Here is a 20,306-nt window from a genome sequence, read left to right as displayed (position 1 = left end):
GCTTTTAGTGAACGTTTACAAATCAAGTCAGTCTGTCACATATAAGCTTATATACACCTTACTCCACACTCCCACTTACTCTCCCCCTAATGAGTCAGCCCTTCCAGTCTCTCCTTTCGTGACAATTTTGCCAGTTTCTAACCCTCTCTACCCTCCTATCTCCCCTCCAGACAGGAGATGCCAACACAGTCTCAAGTGTCCACCTGATACAAGTAGCTCATTCTTCATCAGCATCTCTCTCCTACCCATTGTCCAGTCCCTTCCATGTCTGACGAGTTGTCTTCGGGAATGGTTCCTGTCCTGGGCCAACAGAAGGTTTGGGGACCATGACTGCCAGGATTCTTGTAGCCTCAGTCAGACCATTTAGTCTGGTCTTTTTATGAGAATTTGGGGTCTGCATCCCACTGATCTCCTGTTCTCTGTTGTGCTCCCTGTCAGGGCAGTCATCTGTTGTGGCCGGGCACCATCTAGTTATTCTGGTCTCAGGATGATGTAAGTCTCTGGTTCATGCGGCCCTTTCTGTCTCTCGGGCTCATAGTTATCGTGTGACCTTGATGTTCTTCATTCTCCTTTGATCCAGGTGGGTTGAGACCAATTGATGCATCTTAGATGGCTGCTTGTTAGCATTTAAGACCGCAGATGCCACATTTCAAAGTGGGATGCAGAATGTTTTCATAATAGAATTATTTTGCCAATTGACTTAGAAGTCCCCTTAAGCCATAGTCCCTAAACTGCACCCCCCCCCCCCGCCTTGCTCCACTGACCTTTGAAGCATTCAGTTTATCCCGGAAACTTCTTTGCTTTTGGTCCAGTCCAGTTGAGCTGACCTTCCGTGTATTGAGTATTGTCCTTCCCTTCACCTAAAGTAGTTCTTATCTACTAACTAATCAGTAAATAACCCTCTCCCACCCGCCTCCCTCCCCCTGCCTCATAACCACAAAAGTATGTGTTCTTCTCAGTTTATACTATTTCTCAAGATCTTATAATAGTGGTCTTATACAATATTTGTCCTTTTGCCTCTGACTAATTTCACTCAGCATAATGCCTTCCAGGTTCCTCCATGTCATGAAATGTTTCACTGATTCATCACTGTTCTTTATCGATGCGTAGTATTCCATTGTGTGAATATACCACAATTTATTTACCCATTCATCCGTTGATGGACACCTTGGTTGCTTCCAGCTTTTTGCTATTATAAACAGAGCTGCAGTAAACATGGGTGTGCATATATCTGTTTGTGTAAAGGCTCTTATTTCTCTAGGGTATATTCCGAGGAGTGGGATTTCTGGGTTGTATGGTAGTTCTATTTCTAACTGTTTAAGATAACCCCAGATAGATTTCCAAAGTGGTTATACCATTTTACATTCCCACCAGCAGTGTATAAGAGTTCCAATCTCTCCGCAGCCTCTCCAACATTTATTATTTTGTGTTTTTTGGATTAACGCCAGCCTTGTTGGAGTGAGATGGAATCTCATCGTAGTTTTAATTTGCGTTTCTCTAATGGCTAATGATCGAGAGCATTTTCTCATGTATCTGTTAGCTGCCTGAATATCTTCTTTAGTGAAGTGTGCGTTCATATCCTTTGCCCACTTCTTGATTGGGTTGTTTGTCTTTTTGTGGTTGAGTTTTAACAGAATCATATAGATTTTAGAGATCAGGCGCTGGTCGGAGATGTCATAGCTGAAAGTTCTTTCCCAATCTGTGGGTGGTCTTTTTACTCATTTGGTGAAGTCTTTAAATGAGCATAGATAGGTGTTTGATTTTTCGGAGCTCCCAGTTATCTGGTTTCTCTTCGTCATTTTTGGTAATGTTTTGTATTCTTCTGTTTATGCCTTGTATTAGGGCTCCTAACGTTGTCCCTATTTTTTCTTCCATGATCTTTATCGTTTTAGTCTTTATGTTTAGGTCTTTGATCCACTTGGAGTTAGTTTTTGTGCATGGTGTGAGGTATGGGTCCTGTTTCATTTTTTTGCAAATGGATATCCAGTTGTGCCAGCACCATTTGTTAAAAAGACCATCTTTTCCCCAATTAACTAACACTGGGCCTTTGTCAAATATCAGCTGCTCATATATGGATGGATTTATATCTGGGTTCTCAATTCTGTTCCATTGGTCTGTGTGCCTGTTGTTGTACCAGTACCAGGCTGTTTTGACTACTGTAGCTGTATAATAGGTTCTGAAATCAGGTAGAGTGAGGCCTCCCACTTTCTTCTTCTTTTTCAGTAATGCTTTACTTATCCGAGGCTTCTTTCCCTTCCATATGAAGTTGGTGATTTGTTTCTCAAACACATTAAAAAATGTCATTGGAATTTGGATCAAAAGTGCAATCCAACTGATTTTTGTATGTTTATCTTATATCCTGCTCCTCTGCTGAATCTTTCTATTAGTTCCGGTAGCTTTCTCATGGAGTCTTTTGGGTTTTCTATGTATATTATCATATCATCCACAAATAGGGACAGTTTAACTTCTTCATTACCAATTTGGATGCCCTTTATTTCTGTTTCTTGCCTTATTGCTCTAGCTAGGACTTCCAACACAATTTAAACAGGAGTCGTGATAAAGGGCATCCTTGTCTTGTTCTTGTTTTCAAGGGGAATGTTTTCAGCCTCTCTCCATTAAGAATGATGTTGGCTGTTGGTTTTGCATAGATGTCCTTTATTATGTTGAGAAATTTTCCTTCTATACCTATTTTATTGAGAGTTTTTATCAAGAACGGGTGTTGGACTTTGTCAAATGCCTTTTCTTCATCGATTGAGATGATCATGTGATTCTTTTTGTTCCTTTTACTTATGTGGTGGATTACATTGATTGATTTTCTAATGTTGAACCATTCTTGCATACCTGATTGAATCCTACTTGGTCATGGTGTATTATTGTTTTGAAATGATGCTGAATTCTATTGCCTAGAATTTTGTTGAGAATTTTTGCGTCTATATTCATGAGAGATATTGGTCTGTAGTTTACTTTTTTTTTGGTGTCTTTGCCCGGTTTTACTATCAGGTTTATGCTGGCTTCATAGAATGAATTTGGAAGTATCGCTTCCTTTTCTATCTTCTGAAATAATTTGAATAGTACTAGTGTAAGCTCTTCTCTGAATGTTTGGTAGAGTTCTGCAGTGAAGCCATCTGGGCCAGAGCTTTTTTTTTGTTGGGAGTTTTTAAATAACCTCTTCAATCTCTTCTCTTGTTATGGGTCTGTTCAGATTTTCAACATCGTTTTGTGTTAGTTTGGGTAAGTAGTGTGTTTCTAGAAATTTGTCCATTTCCTCTAGGTTTTCTAATTTGTTGGAGCATAGTTTTTCATAATAGTCTGTTATGATCCTTTTTATTTCAATTGGGTCTGCTGTAATGTCCCTCATTTCATTTCTTATTTGGGTTATTTGCATCCTCTTGTGTTTTTCTTTTGTCAGTTTGGCCAGTGGTTTGTTGATATTGTTGATTCTTTCAAAAACCCAACTTTTGGTTTTGTTGATTCTTTCTGTCGTTTTTCTATTCTCTATTTCATTTATTTCTGCTCTGATCTTTATTATTTCCTTTCTTGTGGTGACCATGGGCTTCTTTTGCTCTTTTCTTTCTATATGTTCGAGCTGTGTCACTAATGTTTTGATATTTTCCTTTTCTTCTTTTTTGTGGTGTCCATCTACTGCTATAAATTGACCTCTGAGCACTGCCTTTGCTGTGTCCCAAAGGTTTTGGTATGATATATTTTCATTCTCATTTAATTCTCGGAATTTTCTGATTCCATCTCTGATTTCTTCTATTACCCAGTGGTTTGTAAGCAGGGTGTTATTCAGTTTCCATGTAATTGATTTTTTTTTTCCTTACTCTTCCTGTTGTTAATTTCTGCTTTCATGGCATTGTGTTCAGAGAAGATACTTTGTATTATCTCAGTGTTTTGTATTTTGTTGAGAGTTGCTCTGTGGCCTAAGATGTGGTATATTCTGGAGAACGTTCCATGTGCATTGGAAAAGAATGTGTACTTTGCAGCTGTTGGGTGTAGTGCTCTATACATGTCTATGAGGTTGAGTTGCCTGATTGTGCACTTTAGCTCTACTGTATCTTTGTTCAGTTTCTTTCAAGGTGTTCTGTCCTTTACTGAGAGTGGTATGTTGAAGACTACTATTATTGTGGAACTGTCAGTTTCTTTTTCACTGCTATTAAAGTTTGTTTTGTGTATTTTGGAGCCATGTCATTGGGTGCATAGATACCTATTATGGTTATGGCTCCATGATTAATCATTCCTTTAGTCATTATCTAGTGCCCTTCTATGTCTTTTATGGTGGATTTGTTTTAAAGTCTATTTTATCTGAGATTAGTATTGCCCCTCCTGCTCTTTTTTGGTAGGTGTTCGCTTCATATATTTTTCCATCCTTTGAGTTTTAATAAGCTTACATCTTTGTTTCTAAGGTATGTCTCTTGTAGACAGCATACTGATGGATCCTGTTTTTTTGTCCATTCTGTCACTCTCTGTCTCTTTATGGGTGCATTTAGGGCATTTACATTCAGTGTATTATTGATAAGTGAGTTTATTGCTGTCATTTTGTAGTTCTTTTTTTTTTTTTTTCTGTGGTGCTGATATTTCCTTTTTTCCTCTTACTCTCCTGTGCTGGATTCCATTTGTTTTTGTAGATTTTGTTTTTACTGAGACTTTATGTTTTTCTTCTTTATTTCGATGAGTAGGTTTGTTAACTTTCCTTGTGGTTACCTTGAAATTTGCCTGTATCTTCCTAGGTTTGAACTAATGTATTATTACTTGGTATCATCTTGCCTTCCTCTCCATTAGGAAGTTCTATACCTACACTGTTTATTCCCTCTTTTATTGTTCTGCCGATGTTGTCATTTATAGATTAACCTCTCTGGTTCCGTGTTGTGAATCTTTTGGTTTTGAATGGTCCTTGAGAGTTCATTTCCTAGGTTGGTATCTGGCTGGTGCAATTTTGTGTCCTAGATTCAGGCTGTGGTCTGATGTTGTTTGTTTTCAAACCAGAGGACTTCTTTTAATAATTCTTGTAAGTTTGGTTTTTACATATTCCCTTAATTTCTATTTATCTGGAAATGTCCTAATTTCACCATCGTATTTGAATGAGAGTTTTGCAGTATATATTATTCTTGGTTGGCAATTTTTTTTCTTTCAAGATTTTATATATGTCATCCTATTGCCTTCTTGCCTGCATGATTTCACTGAGTTATCAGAGCTTAGTCTTATTGTTTCCCTTCTGTAGGTGACTTTTTGGTTTTCTCAAGGTGCTTTCAGGATTCTTTCTTTGTCTTTGGCTTTAGCAAGTGTAATTATGGTATGTCTTGGTGATTTTCTTTTGGGGTCTATCCTATATGGGGTTCATTGAGCTTCTTGGATGGTCAGCTTTTCATCTTTCATGATATTAAGGAAGTTTTCTGTCAGCAATTCTTCAATGATCCTCTCTGTGTTTTCCGCTTTCTCCCCCGTTCTGGCACTCTGATCACTCACAAGTTTTTGCTTTTGATTGTATCCCACATCATTCTCAGGGTTTCTTCATTTTTCTTCATTCTGTTTTCTGATTTTTCCTCAAAGTGGTATCCAAGTATTTGCTTCAGTTTCACTGATCTTATCTTCCATTTTTTTCGAGCTTGCTCCTCAGACCTTCAATGACACTGTCCATTTCTGAAATCGTGTTGTATATCTTTTGGGTTTCTAATTGTTTTTTTTGTATGATTTCTAGCTGTGAATTTATTTTGACATTTTGTTCCTGTATTATTTTCCTGAATTCTTCTGTTGTTTTGTTTGTATTTCCATGAATTTGTTAATTTTTTCATCATTTTTGTCTGGCTTTTGCATAAACACTTGTATAGCTCTGAATATTAGAGATTTGAATTCCCCATCAGGTAGTTCCAGTGCCTTTTTTTCTCCTGGAGATTCATCTGGTGTTTTATTTTGGATGTCTACTGGAACCATCCTGTCCTGTTTTTTATGTTTTGATACTGTCTGCTGTCTTTGGGTCATTCAGTAGTTATTTTCTTCACTTATTGGTTGTAGCTTTGTTTGTTTTGTCCTGCTTTTTTGTTTTATTTGGTTATGTCTGAGCATGTGGGCCTGCGTACTTTGTTGTTTTCTCATCTGTGAGCACGATACTTTTCACCTCTTTGTCCAATGGGCAGGGCAAGTCGCTCAGCTGTGGTGCTGAGCCAGCAGAGCTAGCTGAAGGAGAGGGCCTGGGATGGGTTGTTTGTGACACATACTGGAGCCAACAGGGCCGGCCAGGGGTCAGTGCAGGGCAGGTTCCAGTAGGTTCCAGTAGGCTGTTCCTGTGCTGCTTGGGCTTGCAATTTTTAGCACATGGTGCAGATAGGCGTGGGGGCGGGGGGAAGGTTGTGATGTGTAGAGCTAAGTTGGGTATGGAAAAGGAGAGAGAGAGGAGAGAGAAGCAGGAGCCAAAAAAAAAAAAAAGTGCTGAGGGAGCCTGCCATTGGAGTGGAGAGGTGAGAAACCAAGAAATGAAGAAAAACGAAATGGAAAAAAAGAGAAAAGAAAATAGAGTTAAAAAAGAGGAAGAAATGCCCCCCAGGGATTCCACCAGTGACCAGGGAAGTAGCTCCCAGGCCTTGGGGCACAGTCCGTCTAGAAGAGGCACTATGGCACACAGCGCCAGGTGTTCAGAAGACAGAAAAAGAAGGAAAGTAGAGAGAGATGAGAACCTGAGAAATGAAGAAAAACAGAAGGGAAAAAGAGAAAAGGAAAGAAAGAAAAAAGAAATGCCCCCAGGGATCCCACCAACGTGGCTGTGCAGACCAGGGGAGTGGCTCCTAGTCTTTTCTCCGGAAAAGAAGGTAAGCAGAGAGAGGCAGTTCCCCAGCCCAGTGGGACTTCACAGCCTATCAAGAAGAAGCAAAGATGGCGCACGGAGCCAGGTGTTCCAGAGAAAGGAGGGGGAAGAGGTGAGAGGCAGGGAAGAAACCAAAAGAAGCAACAGCAGCAACAAAGAAATGGCACTGAAGGGGCTGGCCAGTGTAGGCAGGGTGAACCCAAGCAGCATGGAGCCGGCGCCTCCCAGCCAAGCGACCTTGACCCACTGGGAAGTGGCAGAGGCCGAGCAGGGGGAACAAGGGTGGGGGGTGGGAAAGTGTGTATCACTGGTTACCGGGTGCTCTGTCTTGCTGGGAGCTCCCAGTCAAGCTGTTTTCCTGTACTCCCTGTTTGCTGATCTCCGACAGAAGTCCAGGATGGCAAATCCATGCTGCGTTACCTAATAGGGGACCTCCACTCACATCTCTCCTCAGTCTCTGTTCTATGTCAGTTTCTTATTTCATTCAGTTCTCGGTTGAGTTCTTTGTGTCTTCGCTTGATGCTTAGGGTTCCAGGATTGACGTTTGTCTCTGTTTCACTCAGTTTTCAGGTCTTTGCTATGGAGGGACAGTGTGGAGTTTCTGTCTCTAGTGCCATGTTGGCTCCACCCATAATATTCATTTTAAAAGTATGCTTGTAATTTCTGTCCTCTGAATTTCTGTCACCTTCCTCTTATTTATTTATTTATTTCCTTTTCAGGAATATATCTAGTATCAAAATAAATGAAAGAAGTTTTTCACTATATAGCCGAATTTACACCTTTAACTGTTATTTATGAAGTTCTCTAAGGAATGTAGATTAAAAATCTTATTGGATTTTGCAATGTTATATTCTTAGTGAAGTCAATTATTAATAAGATATAATTTACTTAATCTTTAACTTGATTTATTAGAAAAGTTTGTTTACCTTCCCCTTTAAATTTTAAACCTTTTCTTCTTTCCATGTTTCTTTTTGTTGTTGTTGTTATTTTTTTCCCTGCCTCTTCTTTATAACTGTAATCAAATTTATGTCCACCTTTAGCATGAATAATTTGGCCACAGGCAATCTCTATTCTTTTTTGGTGTTAACAGTGTGTTTAATCATCTATTTAGATAGATATGGATCATAGGAAAATATCCTGAAAGGCTTGACCCAGAATATCCTAAAGAAGTAGAGTATTAATTGCTAGGACTCTAAGTTCATTTATATCACGTATTTTCTTTGTCAGAGAGAAGCAGCTGATCAAGGTACACCGGCCCAAAAGAATAAGTATATGGAAGCAATGACTATAATTGAACATATGCAGGAGAAGTTACAGTAAGTATGAAGTACCAGAATGGTAAGAGGATGATGATTGCTGGCCAGGAGGCTTGGCTGGGAAATCTGAACTTCTTGGCTTACCTTTGACACTTAGGTTTCCTTCGTCCTCACTAGTGAGATGGGTATCACCAAATTTCTAGAGGCAGTGAACTACAGTGTCCTAGTAGGAATGTCCGTCCTTGCTCACAGTGGAGATGAAGAAGTCATAGTGTGTATGTGTGTTGTGGGGAAGTGTCTGGAGTGATCCAATTTAGTATGGTCTAAGAGATGATTTAGGGAAACAGAGGAGCTAGGTGAAACTACTATGGCTCAAGAAGGAATGTTACATAGCCTAAAGACTAGGAAAAGTTAAAATGGTTGAGGATGCCAGTAGCATAGGCATAGAGACATATGACATGTGCTCTAAGAAGCACATCTCAAACTAGTTTTCTTGACTGTAAAATTTGATTTTAAAGGTACTAGAAAAAGAGACACTATTGAATTTGGTTTATCGAATCATATCAATTAAAAGAAGCCAAAATCAACTCCTAAAAAAGGGTTCCATAGCTATTGAAGAAGAATTCCAAACACTCAAAAGCCAGATTTCACTTAAAAATGATAAATATGTTGTATTCTTAAATTGTAGCACAACTACAACTGACATTAACATTTGAAGTAGCTCCCAGACCCTCAATTCTTGGATAATCATTGGTGTTACTGCTTCCCGTGTCTATACCCTTCAGATGTATTCATCCAATCCCATTGCCCCTTTTAGACAATGAGTTTCTAGATCAACGATACTTCTTTTTTTTTTACCCTTTCCGTTTTGTTTTGTTTCTCTGGACTTTGTCTACATCAGGGAGGTTGAAAGCAGAGCCAGACAGGCAGAAGAGAAGTTTGATGAGGTAAATGAAAAACTTCATTATACCCTTATAAAAAATAAAGAACTGGAGAAGGAACTAGAAGACATATTCATGAAGCCTAAAAAGAAGGAACCTGAAAGAGAAGAAGAAGAAAATGAAGGATACAAAGATGAAGAAGACAAAGAAGAAGGAGAAGTTAGGCGAGTAGCTAGTTCCTCAAAATCTCCAAAGAAAGGTGAGGCTTGCCTTCTTTTTTTTTTTTTTTGCTTTATTTAGTTTGTACTTATTAAAGTAAACTTAACTGGGTCACAATATTTTAGAAGAATATCAGTGTCTTTTTAGTGATGATCTACTAGTTTATACTTCTTCTCATAAGAATACACACACATTTAACTTTGTAACTGTCTTATTCAGACAACTCACAAAAAGGAAAACCAAATGACCAACAATTGTAGAATAAATACTATCATGGGATAAAATTTTTACTTATGAAACTGGCAAAGGTTTTTTTTAAACAAAAGAACACAGTGCTAGCCAAAATTGATGACATAGTTATTTTTACAGTTAATTCTTGTGAGTGGACAAATAGAACCCTTTTAGAAAATAATTTGACAATATATATGAAGTGCCTTAAAAAACATGCATATACTTTGACCCAGTAATTTCACTCTTGAGAATCTGGTCTAAGGAAATGATCCTAAATACAGAAAAAAAAAATTAATGCACAAGGTTGTTTAGTGTATCATTGTATCTAGTAGAAAAAAAAATAGAAACACCGACCCTTTCAATCCTGGAAGAAAGATTAAATAAATTTTAATACACATGAATATTATAGAACTATTAAAAGATGTTTACAAGGAGTTTGTATTGACATTAGAAATTCTTGTTAAAATATTAAGAGCAAGAAACAGGATATAACACCATTTTTTTCTTTTTTTTTAATAATTTTATTGTGTTTTCGGTGAAGGTTCATATAGCAATTTAGGTTCCCATTCAACAATTTCTGCTGAAATTGTTCAGTAACATTGATTACATTCTTCACAATACATGAACATTCTCATTATTTCCCTTCTGGTTGTTCTGTTTCCATTAATCTAATTTTCCTGCATCCTTACATTCTCATCTTCGTTTTAAAGTCATTGTTGACCATTTGGTCTCATATAAGTGACTTTTTTAAAGGGGCAGAGTATTTACGAGGGATATTTGTTATTTGCGAGCTAATTTGTTAGTTAGCTGCAAAGTGACCTCAGGAGTTACTTTCGGTTTAAGGTTTAAAGAGTATCTCAGGGTAGTCTCAGGAAGTCCTCCAGTCCCAACAGGTCCAGTAAGTCTGGATTCTTTAAGAATTTGAGGTTCTGTTCCACATTTTTCTCCCATTCTATCAGGATGTAATGACATAATTTCAAGTTGATGCTTTGCCATTAACATACGGGAGCTTGAGAGAACCCAAAATGTGAGTTTTAACAAAAGATGCTTTAAAAATTTTTTTCTTTTTTAACCATTTTTCTTATCTGCAAGATTTGGTTTTACTTCCATGCACCTTAAATTACTAATTTACGCTGGAAAATCGCAAGTATGGATTTGCATTCAGCTAGTCAATATGGTTTAAAGTTTTTATTTTTTTCAGTAAACTTGTTTTTTTAATTGTGCCTTAGGTGAAAGTTTACAGTGTAAATTAGTTTCTTATTCAAAAATGTATACAGAAATGGTTTTGTGACATTGGTTGCAATCCCCGCAATGTGCCAACACTCTCCCCCTTCCCACTTCGGATTCCCCGTGTCCATTTGTCCAGAGTTCCTGTCCCTTCCTGCCTCTCATATGACACAATTTTTAAAAGCCTAGAAAAAAGACCAGAAAGAAATATGCCCAAATATTGAGAAGACATTATTTCTGAGTGACGGAGACTCATGAGATTTGTATCTTCCTTCTATTTTTTTGTATTTGTTGGCCTTTCTATGATACAACTAATCTATTTTATTCTACAGAAAAGGAATTTAACTCTTCATTTTCTTATCTCTAATTACTGTTGTAATCCACCCTCAAGTAGTTCTTAATATCCCCAACATTGGAGGCTATTTTTTTTTTTTATCTTTGCTTTCATCTTCAAACTGTGATCTATTCCCAGTACCATTCCTAGGTCAAGAAATAGTACAGGGAAGATATCTCCTTTCTGTTTTCTTTTGTTATCCCTTATCTCTACCTACTCCCTAGCAAAAACAGTGAAGTTAGCCAGCTTCTCCCAGTATAGAAGTATCACTATTTGGAGGAAACAGCTGAGCTCTCACTCTGAACTGGTGAAAATGTTATTTATTCTAAGCACATCAATCCTTTAGTTTTGAGTTTGAATATATAAAATTTTCAGGAATTATTTTATTTCATCCTCTCACACTGAGGATACAATTTTATTCTGATGATTTGAAAACTAGACCTTTTCCAAATTACAGAAAAATAAATATGCAAGCCATTCAGAAGGCCTGTGTGTTAATGTGGAGAGGCTCCTTCAATATGGAATGAGGGGCTTTAGTTTTGTCAATTACCATAAGGTCTTGGGGATTAGGTTAAATCCAGAACTGAAAAGTTTTAATAATTTAAGGTAGAAGGAAACTATATACAGTTGGTACTCAACCTATAAACAATAAACTATACAAAAAAGTAGCCACCTTTCTCCCTCTTTCCAGACATCCCCATTAGAGTCATTGCCTGGGATCCTAAAGTAGAGGACAGGAAGCCTTACAAAGCTTAGGGGAGCTGACTCCTAAGCAAGGCAATCATGTCCTGTATAAGACCTGAACTTTTTCTTCTGTAAGCTCAGAAGTTGTACTTGGATTAGCAGTCAACACCCATGGAAGCAGCAGTCAAGAAATCAAACAATGTATTGCATTGGGCAAATCTGTTGCAAAAGACTTCTTTAAAGTGTTAAAAAGCAAAGATGTCACTTTGAGGACTAAGATGCACCTGACCCAAGCCAGGGTATTTTCAGTTGCCCCATATGCATGCAAAAGCTGGGCAATGAGTAAGGAAGAGCGAAGAAGAATTGATGCCTTTGATTTATGGTGTTGGTGAAGGATACTGAATATACCATGAACTGCCAGAAGAACGAACAAATCTGTCTTGGAAGAAGTACACCCAGAATGCTCCTTAGAAGGGAGGATGGTGAGACTTCGTCTCACATACTTTGGACATGTTCTCAAGAGGGCCCAGTCCCTGGAGAAGGACATCATGCTTGGTAAAGTAGAGGGTCAGTGAATACAGGAAGACCTCAACAAGATGGATTGACACAGTGACTGCAACAATGGGCTCAGACACAGCAACAATTGTGAGGATGGTGCACGACTGGGCATTGTTTTGTTCTGTTGTACGTAGGGTCGCTTTGAGTTGGAACCAACGTGACAATAGCTAACAACAACAACAACAAGTTCATAAGTTAGATGTTCCTTAAGGTTAGCACCTTTAAAAAATGCAGACACTCTTGATCAGATGCTGCCATATTCGTATGAGTTAGTGCAGTGAGTTAATTTTCCCCCGAGAGTTGAGCAGTGACGGAATGGAAAGTGATATTATGGTAAAGGAAGGAGCCTTGTGAATGCTGAGCAAAAAGAAGTCCTAGGCAGATGCCAGAGAGGGAGAAGTATTTATTTTTGTCTTTATGTTCATATTTTTAATATTTAGCAGAGCACTGTGTTCAAAGCTGTGAGAGGAGAAAAGAATTGAGGGGGGAGTTTTCAAAAATGAATACAGCTCAGTTTCTGATCTCAGTGGGGCCACAATGCAATTTGGGAAGGACACATTAAAAGCAATACAAAAGCATGGACAAAGGTGACTGAATGTGGGATAAAGATGGCAGCAGACAGTCTAAAGGGTTCAAGCTGAGAAGCTTGGTGTCATGGAGCCACTTTTGATGCACATACCAGGAGAGCAGGCTTGATGGTGAGAGGTCTCCTGCACCCATCCCAGGGGTAGGGTCTGCGTAGGATCTGTGCATAGGAGACTGGAGGGAAGGAGACTGGGAGACAGAAGAGGAGTGCAAGAATAGATAGGGAGGATTCCAAATGATTCGACAGTTTTTTTCACTAAGTTTGGAATATGTACAAGAAGGAAGGAGGAAGTGTTCTTCTTTCTCTTCTTCTGTGCTCTATCACAGTTCCCTGGCCTAGGACCCCAGGACCCAGAATTCAGGCAATTAGCCACATTGAAACTTTGAGAAAATGCATTCCAAATCTCAGTAACCAGTTTAGGGTCAAATTTTTGGCACACAGCCTGTGGGTAACTTGAGGGTTACTCAAAATAGAATTTTTAAAATGCTCTGTAAAGTTAAAAGCCCTCAGTAAATATAATAATTACTACAATATTCTAATTTTTTTTTTTTTTCCAGAGGTACAGCACAAGGAGAGTGATCACAGCTCTAAACCCAGACCCCGGACTAAATCCAATCACAAAATCAAACCCAAGCATCATCCATAGAGACCAGTGGCTCCCAATGGCCACACCCACTGAACACAGCCCATTGGAGAGCTGACAGTGTGGCTTAACGGGAGGGACTCCCTTTGCAACAGCTATTAGAAAAGCCACGACACACAACCCAAGAGGATTTTTTTCTTTAAAAGTCCCAGTGATGGCTACAGGGAGTCAGTGCATTAGTTTACTGACCAGATTAAAAAGTCATTTGTGCAAAAGTTTACTAGCTTCTTCAATTGATTTCCTAGTAGAGGTCTGTGAAAAGTGTCAGCTTCTGTTAAGAAAATAATGCTTTCTGAAGACTTTGAACTCTGCAGAGAAGAGTGGAAAACAAAAATAATTATTTTTCTAATTTAGAAGAGAGGATCCTGATAATGCTGTTAGGTTTCTGCAGCATTTTCTGCTTTCTCAAAGCATTCTTATGATTTACCTGACCTTTATAATAACCTGATAAAGTAGGTGGAGGACATACTGTTATCTCCATTGCTCAGAAGATGAAACTGAGGCCTGAAATGGTTACATGCTGAGGTCACAGAGCTGATCAGTGTAAGCCACAGGTCTCTGGATTCATGGCTACGCTGTTTGACAACAGCAAAGGGCCACAAGGCCATTGCACAAATGGTCTCCTTTACAGAAGCCTGTGTTGCTGAAGATTCACCTAGTATTTCCATTTTTTGCTTTTACTGCCTCATTTGCCTGCTCTGTTCCTGACCGTGGACCCATCCATGCATTAGAAATGAACTAACCTGTAAAAATAAGTTAGAAATGACAAATGAACGTTCTGGTTAGTCACTCAGGAAGGGTTCCCTCCTACCTCACTGTTCCAAATTCCCCTGCATTTGCTCTTGTCTCTCTGGCCCCAAACACCTATGCCAATATTACTATACCTGCTTTGGCTTCACATATTTGGTGTTCCTCTGCATTTCTGTCTTAGAATCTTAGACCTTTACCTGCTCCTTAATCCTCAGAAACCCTGTGAGTCCAGTATTTACAGCCCCTAGCTGGGCCTGTTCCTGGCCACCATCTAAGAACTCACAGTGCCTAGAATCTACCTCGGTCTAATGGATAAAAAAAAAAAAAAAATTAAAGTCTGGCCAATTCCACTCTTTACTTCTGGGGTGAAGAATTCCAGACAGCTGGCTCTACACTGACTCAACTGACAGTCAAAGCTGAAGCTATTGACTTGTGCTTTACAGTTACCACCTGGAGGTGGAGGCATAGCCAGCCCTACCCTTGCTCCTTCCCAAAGAGATTCCTGGATGATTCTAACAAATTTGGGGGCTTCTTTTGTGGGACTGCAGAATAATTTTGATTTTCGACTTATCAGGAATGAGTAGTCATTTCCACACACATCAGCAGCCCCCACTACTGCACGTGACAGCCTTGCCTCTCAGATTGTGTCGGACACCATCAGATGGAAGGGTCAGCCTCTACATGCCAGAGTTATACCTGCTGCCGCTACAATTAGAATGAGAGCATTTGGCATCATGCACCTATATTAGTTGGGATGGTTTTGTTGCAAGCCACAGAAACTCACTCTTGCAAATATAAGTGAAAAGTAATTTACTGAAAGGATATAGGGGAGTTCAGAGATTGAAGGGAAATCTTGAAGAATCAGGCTAGGAACAGACAAGAACAGGTAATTTTAAAAGATCTCAGAAGCAAGAATTGCTTCACCATCACCCCAGTGCTCCAGTAATTTCATCCATTCTTACTTTATTCTGCCAAAATTTCAAAGTCCCAAGACTGAGAAAGGCTATTTTGGGGTCACACACCACCCATGAATGTACCAGGGATGGTGAGAAGTAGACTTAGGGATCTCCCTAGCTTCCTTAAAGGGAAGAAAGGATACCTTGGTCTATTATTTCACTAAGATGGGATGAAATATGGAAAAAGGAAATCCTCCAAAGAAAAGTAGGATCTTGTTAGGAAGGCATAGTGAATGTTAAGTGGTTTTTAAAAATGCACTACCAGGAATACATTTGCACAAGGGCTCTCTGCAGGTTAGCCTGGGCAGCACTGCTCTCCCAAATAGCTGAGTGTGGAAAGAGTTTAAGGTATTATCGAGACTCTGTCACACCTTTTCATGGTGACCATGAGGTAGCCTCCCAAGCAAAATGAAGGAACTCTTGCTGTACATCACTGGCACCTGCTGCCTTCCAGGTGAGGCTGTTGTGCTTTTGCTGCAGGAAACCAACCATTTTGTGCTCAGGTGTCAGACAAAGCCATGATGACCTCTGCCAGAAAGTTGCTGTGGCTCTTCAGTAAAGAAGAAACTGTATGGGTCTTATCTCACACACCCTCAATCTCAGTGGTGACATTGTTCATTTCCCTGTAGAGCCAAGGGTGGTAAGGTCTGTATCAGTGTGCTCAGGGACCTTATAAATTTTGGTTAGCAAGCCCCTTGTCCACCCAGACCTACTCCATGCATATGAACAGTGGTCCACACAATTGGTCCTACTGACTTCACCATGGCCTGATCACTTGTCTGGTACTTTCTGGCACACATTGACTGCATTTTCTCTTGTTTGTGGCCTTTCGCAGTTGGAGCTCAGTGATCCAGATTTTACCTGTGAAACCTACACCTTGCATTTGCATTTCACTTCCAAAGACTGCTAAAAATTTTGCCTGCAGGCCCCAAAGCTCCAGAGACTTGTCCTCTGTCCATTTCTGGATTCCAAATAAGTGTGCCAACTACTAGCAAGTGTTTTCCCTCAGGGAAGCAGAGGAGTTACTCTAAAATTGGGAATATAACTTCAATGGCCCTGCTGCCTAAGCCCTGCATGCATGCAAAACAGGAATGCTTGCCATCTGAACCGAAGGCTAAGGCCCTCTGTAGTCAAATTGATATGAAGCAGGGCCTAGAGTTCATCGGGACTTCCATCTCTGCCTCAGAAAAATAAGAACTTACTCTAGCCAGGTTTACCACAGCCTCAAGGCAGTCTCCCATTCAGGCATGCTAAACAAGTCCATTAATCTCCCTGATCTCAAGGATTAACTTTGCAGAATGCAGGTTTTCAAGAAGTAGGACCTCCTGGATTGTGCAGCTCGTCTGTATCTAAGAAGATGACCAATGGAAGAGAGCCTTATGAGGTTCCCCGAGCAATCCCAATATTCAGCAGTGCCATTTGGTCAGATAGTGCTCCTTTTGTTCTCAAATGGCTGATGAGAGGGCTCCTGCAAGACTTTCTGAATTGCAGTGGCTTTTGTTGGTTTGGAGAGCACCCTCTTGTATTTGCGGGGCTTTGGGCCACCCATGAGCTCCTGATGTAGGCAGAAGCATAATATGGGCTACCTCTAGGCTAGCTGAGAGAAACACTTTTGAAAGTCTAAAGATAAGTTTAATCGTTCCTATGATCCATCTAGCCAAGGCAAGCTGCCTTTTGGCAAATAAGGTATCCCCACTCCAACCCTCCATTCCAGATCCTAGAGGTCACGAGGTAATGCGAGTAATCCATCTTCCATCTTTCCACTCTGGCCACCGAAGTAGTCAAACCTAAGCAAGAATGAAAGACATGGGGCTTGTCTGATTTCTGACTGTAACTATTGCCCACCAAGAGAATAAAGTCTCTTCTGTCTTGCTTTTGCTTTCCCGTGATCTCAAACAGCTGTACACCTTTGAAACAAATGCTTGTAATACCATAGTGGGAGTCTGAAACAGAAGATCTCATTTCAAATTCTCAAGAAAACAGGCTCTAAGATCAACCACCCTGGGAGCAAGAACTACTGGCCATCAGGGCTGCCTTTGAATCATGGGGGAAACACGTGGAAGGGGTCAGGCTCCTGATTACTGTCTTTTAGAACTACGGGGTTAAAACCAGAATAATAGTAATACCAAAAAAAAAAAAAAAACCATTGCCATTAAGTCAATTCTGACTCACTGTGACATTATAGGACAGAGTAGAACTGCCCCATAGGGCTTCCAAGGAGCAGCTGGTGGATTTGAACTGCCAACCTTTTTGGTTAGAAGACAAATGCTTAACCACTGCACCACCAGGGCCCCTGAATAATAGTAATACCCAGTATATATTGAGCACTTACCTTGTGCAAGCACTGTGCTAAGCAGTTCACAAACGTTATCTCATTTATCCATGACAATCCTGTGAGGAGGGTTCTACTTTTATTCCATTCATACTCAAAGAGGATTAGTAAACATGTTCAAGGTTAAGCAGCTAGTGTGTGATGGAACCTGGATCAAACTCAATATGTGTACCAGGATAACCCTAGCTCTCAGCTTCAGTGCTATATTGCTTCTCTAAGTTCAGCAAAAGCTGGAAGTTCAGTTGATTACCCCTTTTCAAAGGGTTTGAGTTCCACATTCTCTACTTACTACTCAGCTCAACTACTGAGCAATGACACACAAGCCAGAATTCCAGAGGGCTTCAGGACCCTCATATCTCCAGTGGATCCCCTGCCAATGAACTCTGTAGCTACCAGGGGCAATCTAGCTGGGAGGAGCACACTTACTCAGAGCCATTCAGACATGGCCGCCAAGGATGCAGGATGCAGAGACTGTACCACAACTGCCTGCTAGGCCCCCTGGCTAGGAAGGTCCAGACTGCAGAGCTCCAACCTGATGGCTGTTGGAACTCTAAGGAGGGCCTTTGGAGTCGTCTTAGGGTCGTCAGGCCTCCTCCTGGTGATTCTGAGCCAAACAACCTCCAGTATACCAATCCTTAAGCCACCTGCCTGTAAGTTGGTTATAGGCAAACCAAAGTGTTACCACATCACTGTCAACTCCCTAATGACCCAGAACACCATTATCACAGAATCTGTCATACACTTGTTCTGCTCTCATTGTCATCTTGTTGTGGTGTACTCCAACACCAAATTGAAACACCTTTTCCCTTTCATTGGCTTAAGCCAAACCAAACCTGTTGCCTTCAAGTCGATTCTGACTCATGATGACTCATGGTGACCCCATGTTACAGAGTAGAACAGAACTGCTCCATAAGGTTTCCTTGGCTGTAATTTTTACAGAAGCAAATTGCCAGGCCTTTCTTCCATGGTGCCCCTGGGTGGGTTCAAACCACCAACATTTAGGTTAGTAGTTGAGCACATACCATTTGTACCACCCCAGGGACCTTACATTTTCAGAAAAAAACTGTTTAGCAGCACATACTCCAGCTTTGGATAGTGCTTTCCAGCTTATCTTCCATTCATCATTTCAAGATCCTTAACCAGCTGGAATGTCGTACTTTGCTCTCAAGAGAAGACTTCTGTTGCCGGACATCTGGCAGACAGCACTATCCACTCACCTAGCTAGTCTCTGAAGAATTTACCTTGGACTATTCACTACACTTGTTTACAGCGCAGTTTCATAGCAACTTACCCCATTATTTTCCTCCTATGAAGGCTTCCCACCTCAACAGCTGGTTAATACCTGAAGATGCCACAAGGCACTCAAGCCAACCTGAAAGCAGTTTAAATCTTGACCAGAGCCAGACACCAGAAGAAACCAGTTAGCGGGAGGTACCATAGGCACTCCCCAGATATGTAAGCAAAATCTGCCTTTGACAAAAAGATGAGTGCTACAAGGAACTATTAAAACCCATTGCTGTGGAGTTGATTCTGACCCATTGCCACCCTATAGGTCAGAGTAGAGCTGCCTCATAGGGTTTCCAACGAGTGGCTGGTGGATTTGAACTGCCAACCTTTTGGTTAGCAGCCGAATCACTTAATCACTGCACCACCAGTGCTCCCAAGGAACTATTACAGGTCGTAAAAGCCATTATCCAGGCATTCAACTTAGAATTGTGTTCTGGCTACTTGTTATGCCTGACCCAGCAAGACTCTACCTCCTTCCTTATTGCTTATGCCAACCTGAGATCAGGAACCATCATATATGGGGTAAAAAGTGATCTACAATCCTGGTGCTACCTTAACACCAATAGCCAGTACGCTGGGATGAGTATGGACCAAAACACTCCAAAACACACACTTCCCACTCCAGGAAGGCTCTAATGTGCCACTGGGTCTTTAGATGGGCTGGATCATCTCTGACCATGCCCTGGCTGGTCCACAAAATCAAGCCATACACCACTATAGATTAGACATTCTAGGAAATCACCCAGGAGCCCACACCCTATCCTATTTATCTCTGCTGTCTGGTACCATACCTATGGCTCTGGCAGACTTGGTATCTGCCTTTGGCTTACTTGGATTGACAGCCCTGTGGACTCCACAGTATGTATTCTGGCAGTTCTGCATGGTTTACAGCTTTACCTGCTACTCTGGGTTCAGAATCTCACACTGCCTCCAGAAGGAACTGCTCAGTCAGTGGCTTTCAGCACTCCCACTCCCCCACAACCAAATATGGTCCATGGGAATAGGGACTGCAGAGGCTTTTAATAAAATGTGTAAAAATTTTTCAGAACTGGATGAAATCATCTGTTAAAACAGTATTGAAAGTTATCTCAATACGTACAACCTTTTAAGCAGATTCTGTTTTATCAGTAAATGAAGTTGTCGCGGGTATATGAAAATGTGGGTTTGAAATTATCTAGTAGTCCTACATGATCTTGGGAAGATGCAGTGCTCGACTAAAATCCAAGTACCTAGCAAGACTGGGCTAACAATGGCTCCCAGAGCCCTGAATGTGTGGTCTTCCCAGCTATGGATGGAGGTGAAGGCAAGGTGGTACTGTTGAGACAAGTGACAAAAGATGATCCTAAGATTGGCATCATTTTGCAATATACTGCTGTGGATATTTTGTGCTTTTTTTTTTTTTAAGAGGGAGGCTGGAAGGGAGGAAAGGTAGAGGGAAACAATGTCGAGGTGACTGAGAGACAATAGGATAGGAAAAGCATCCTGGGTCTTGGGCCTTGTTTCTGTTACATAGAACACAGGCGGTCTTGAACAGACAAAATGCCACGGAAGTTTCTAGATCCA

The 20,306-nt window shown here is 40.4% G+C and overlaps 1 protein-coding gene across 1 annotated transcript in view; it reads left to right on the top strand.

Annotated features, from left to right (window-relative positions):
• Positions 1–13,600, top strand: part of AXDND1 (axonemal dynein light chain domain containing 1) — a 190,812-nt gene extending 177,212 nt beyond the window's left edge. The window contains exons 23-25 of the mRNA XM_064276579.1: positions 8,027–8,115; positions 8,957–9,195; positions 13,333–13,600. Of these exons, the coding sequence (XP_064132649.1) occupies positions 8,027–8,115; positions 8,957–9,195; positions 13,333–13,421 (417 nt within the window). The 3' untranslated portion in view covers positions 13,422–13,600. The remainder of the gene's footprint in view (positions 1–8,026; positions 8,116–8,956; positions 9,196–13,332) is intronic.
• The last annotated feature ends 6,706 nt before the right edge of the window (positions 13,601–20,306 follow it).

The sequence above is a fragment of the Loxodonta africana genome, chromosome 25 (genome assembly GCF_030014295.1).
Source record: "Loxodonta africana isolate mLoxAfr1 chromosome 25, mLoxAfr1.hap2, whole genome shotgun sequence".
Taxonomy (NCBI): Eukaryota; Metazoa; Chordata; class Mammalia; order Proboscidea; family Elephantidae; genus Loxodonta; species Loxodonta africana.
This window is presented reverse-complemented; position numbering and strand designations above follow the sequence as displayed.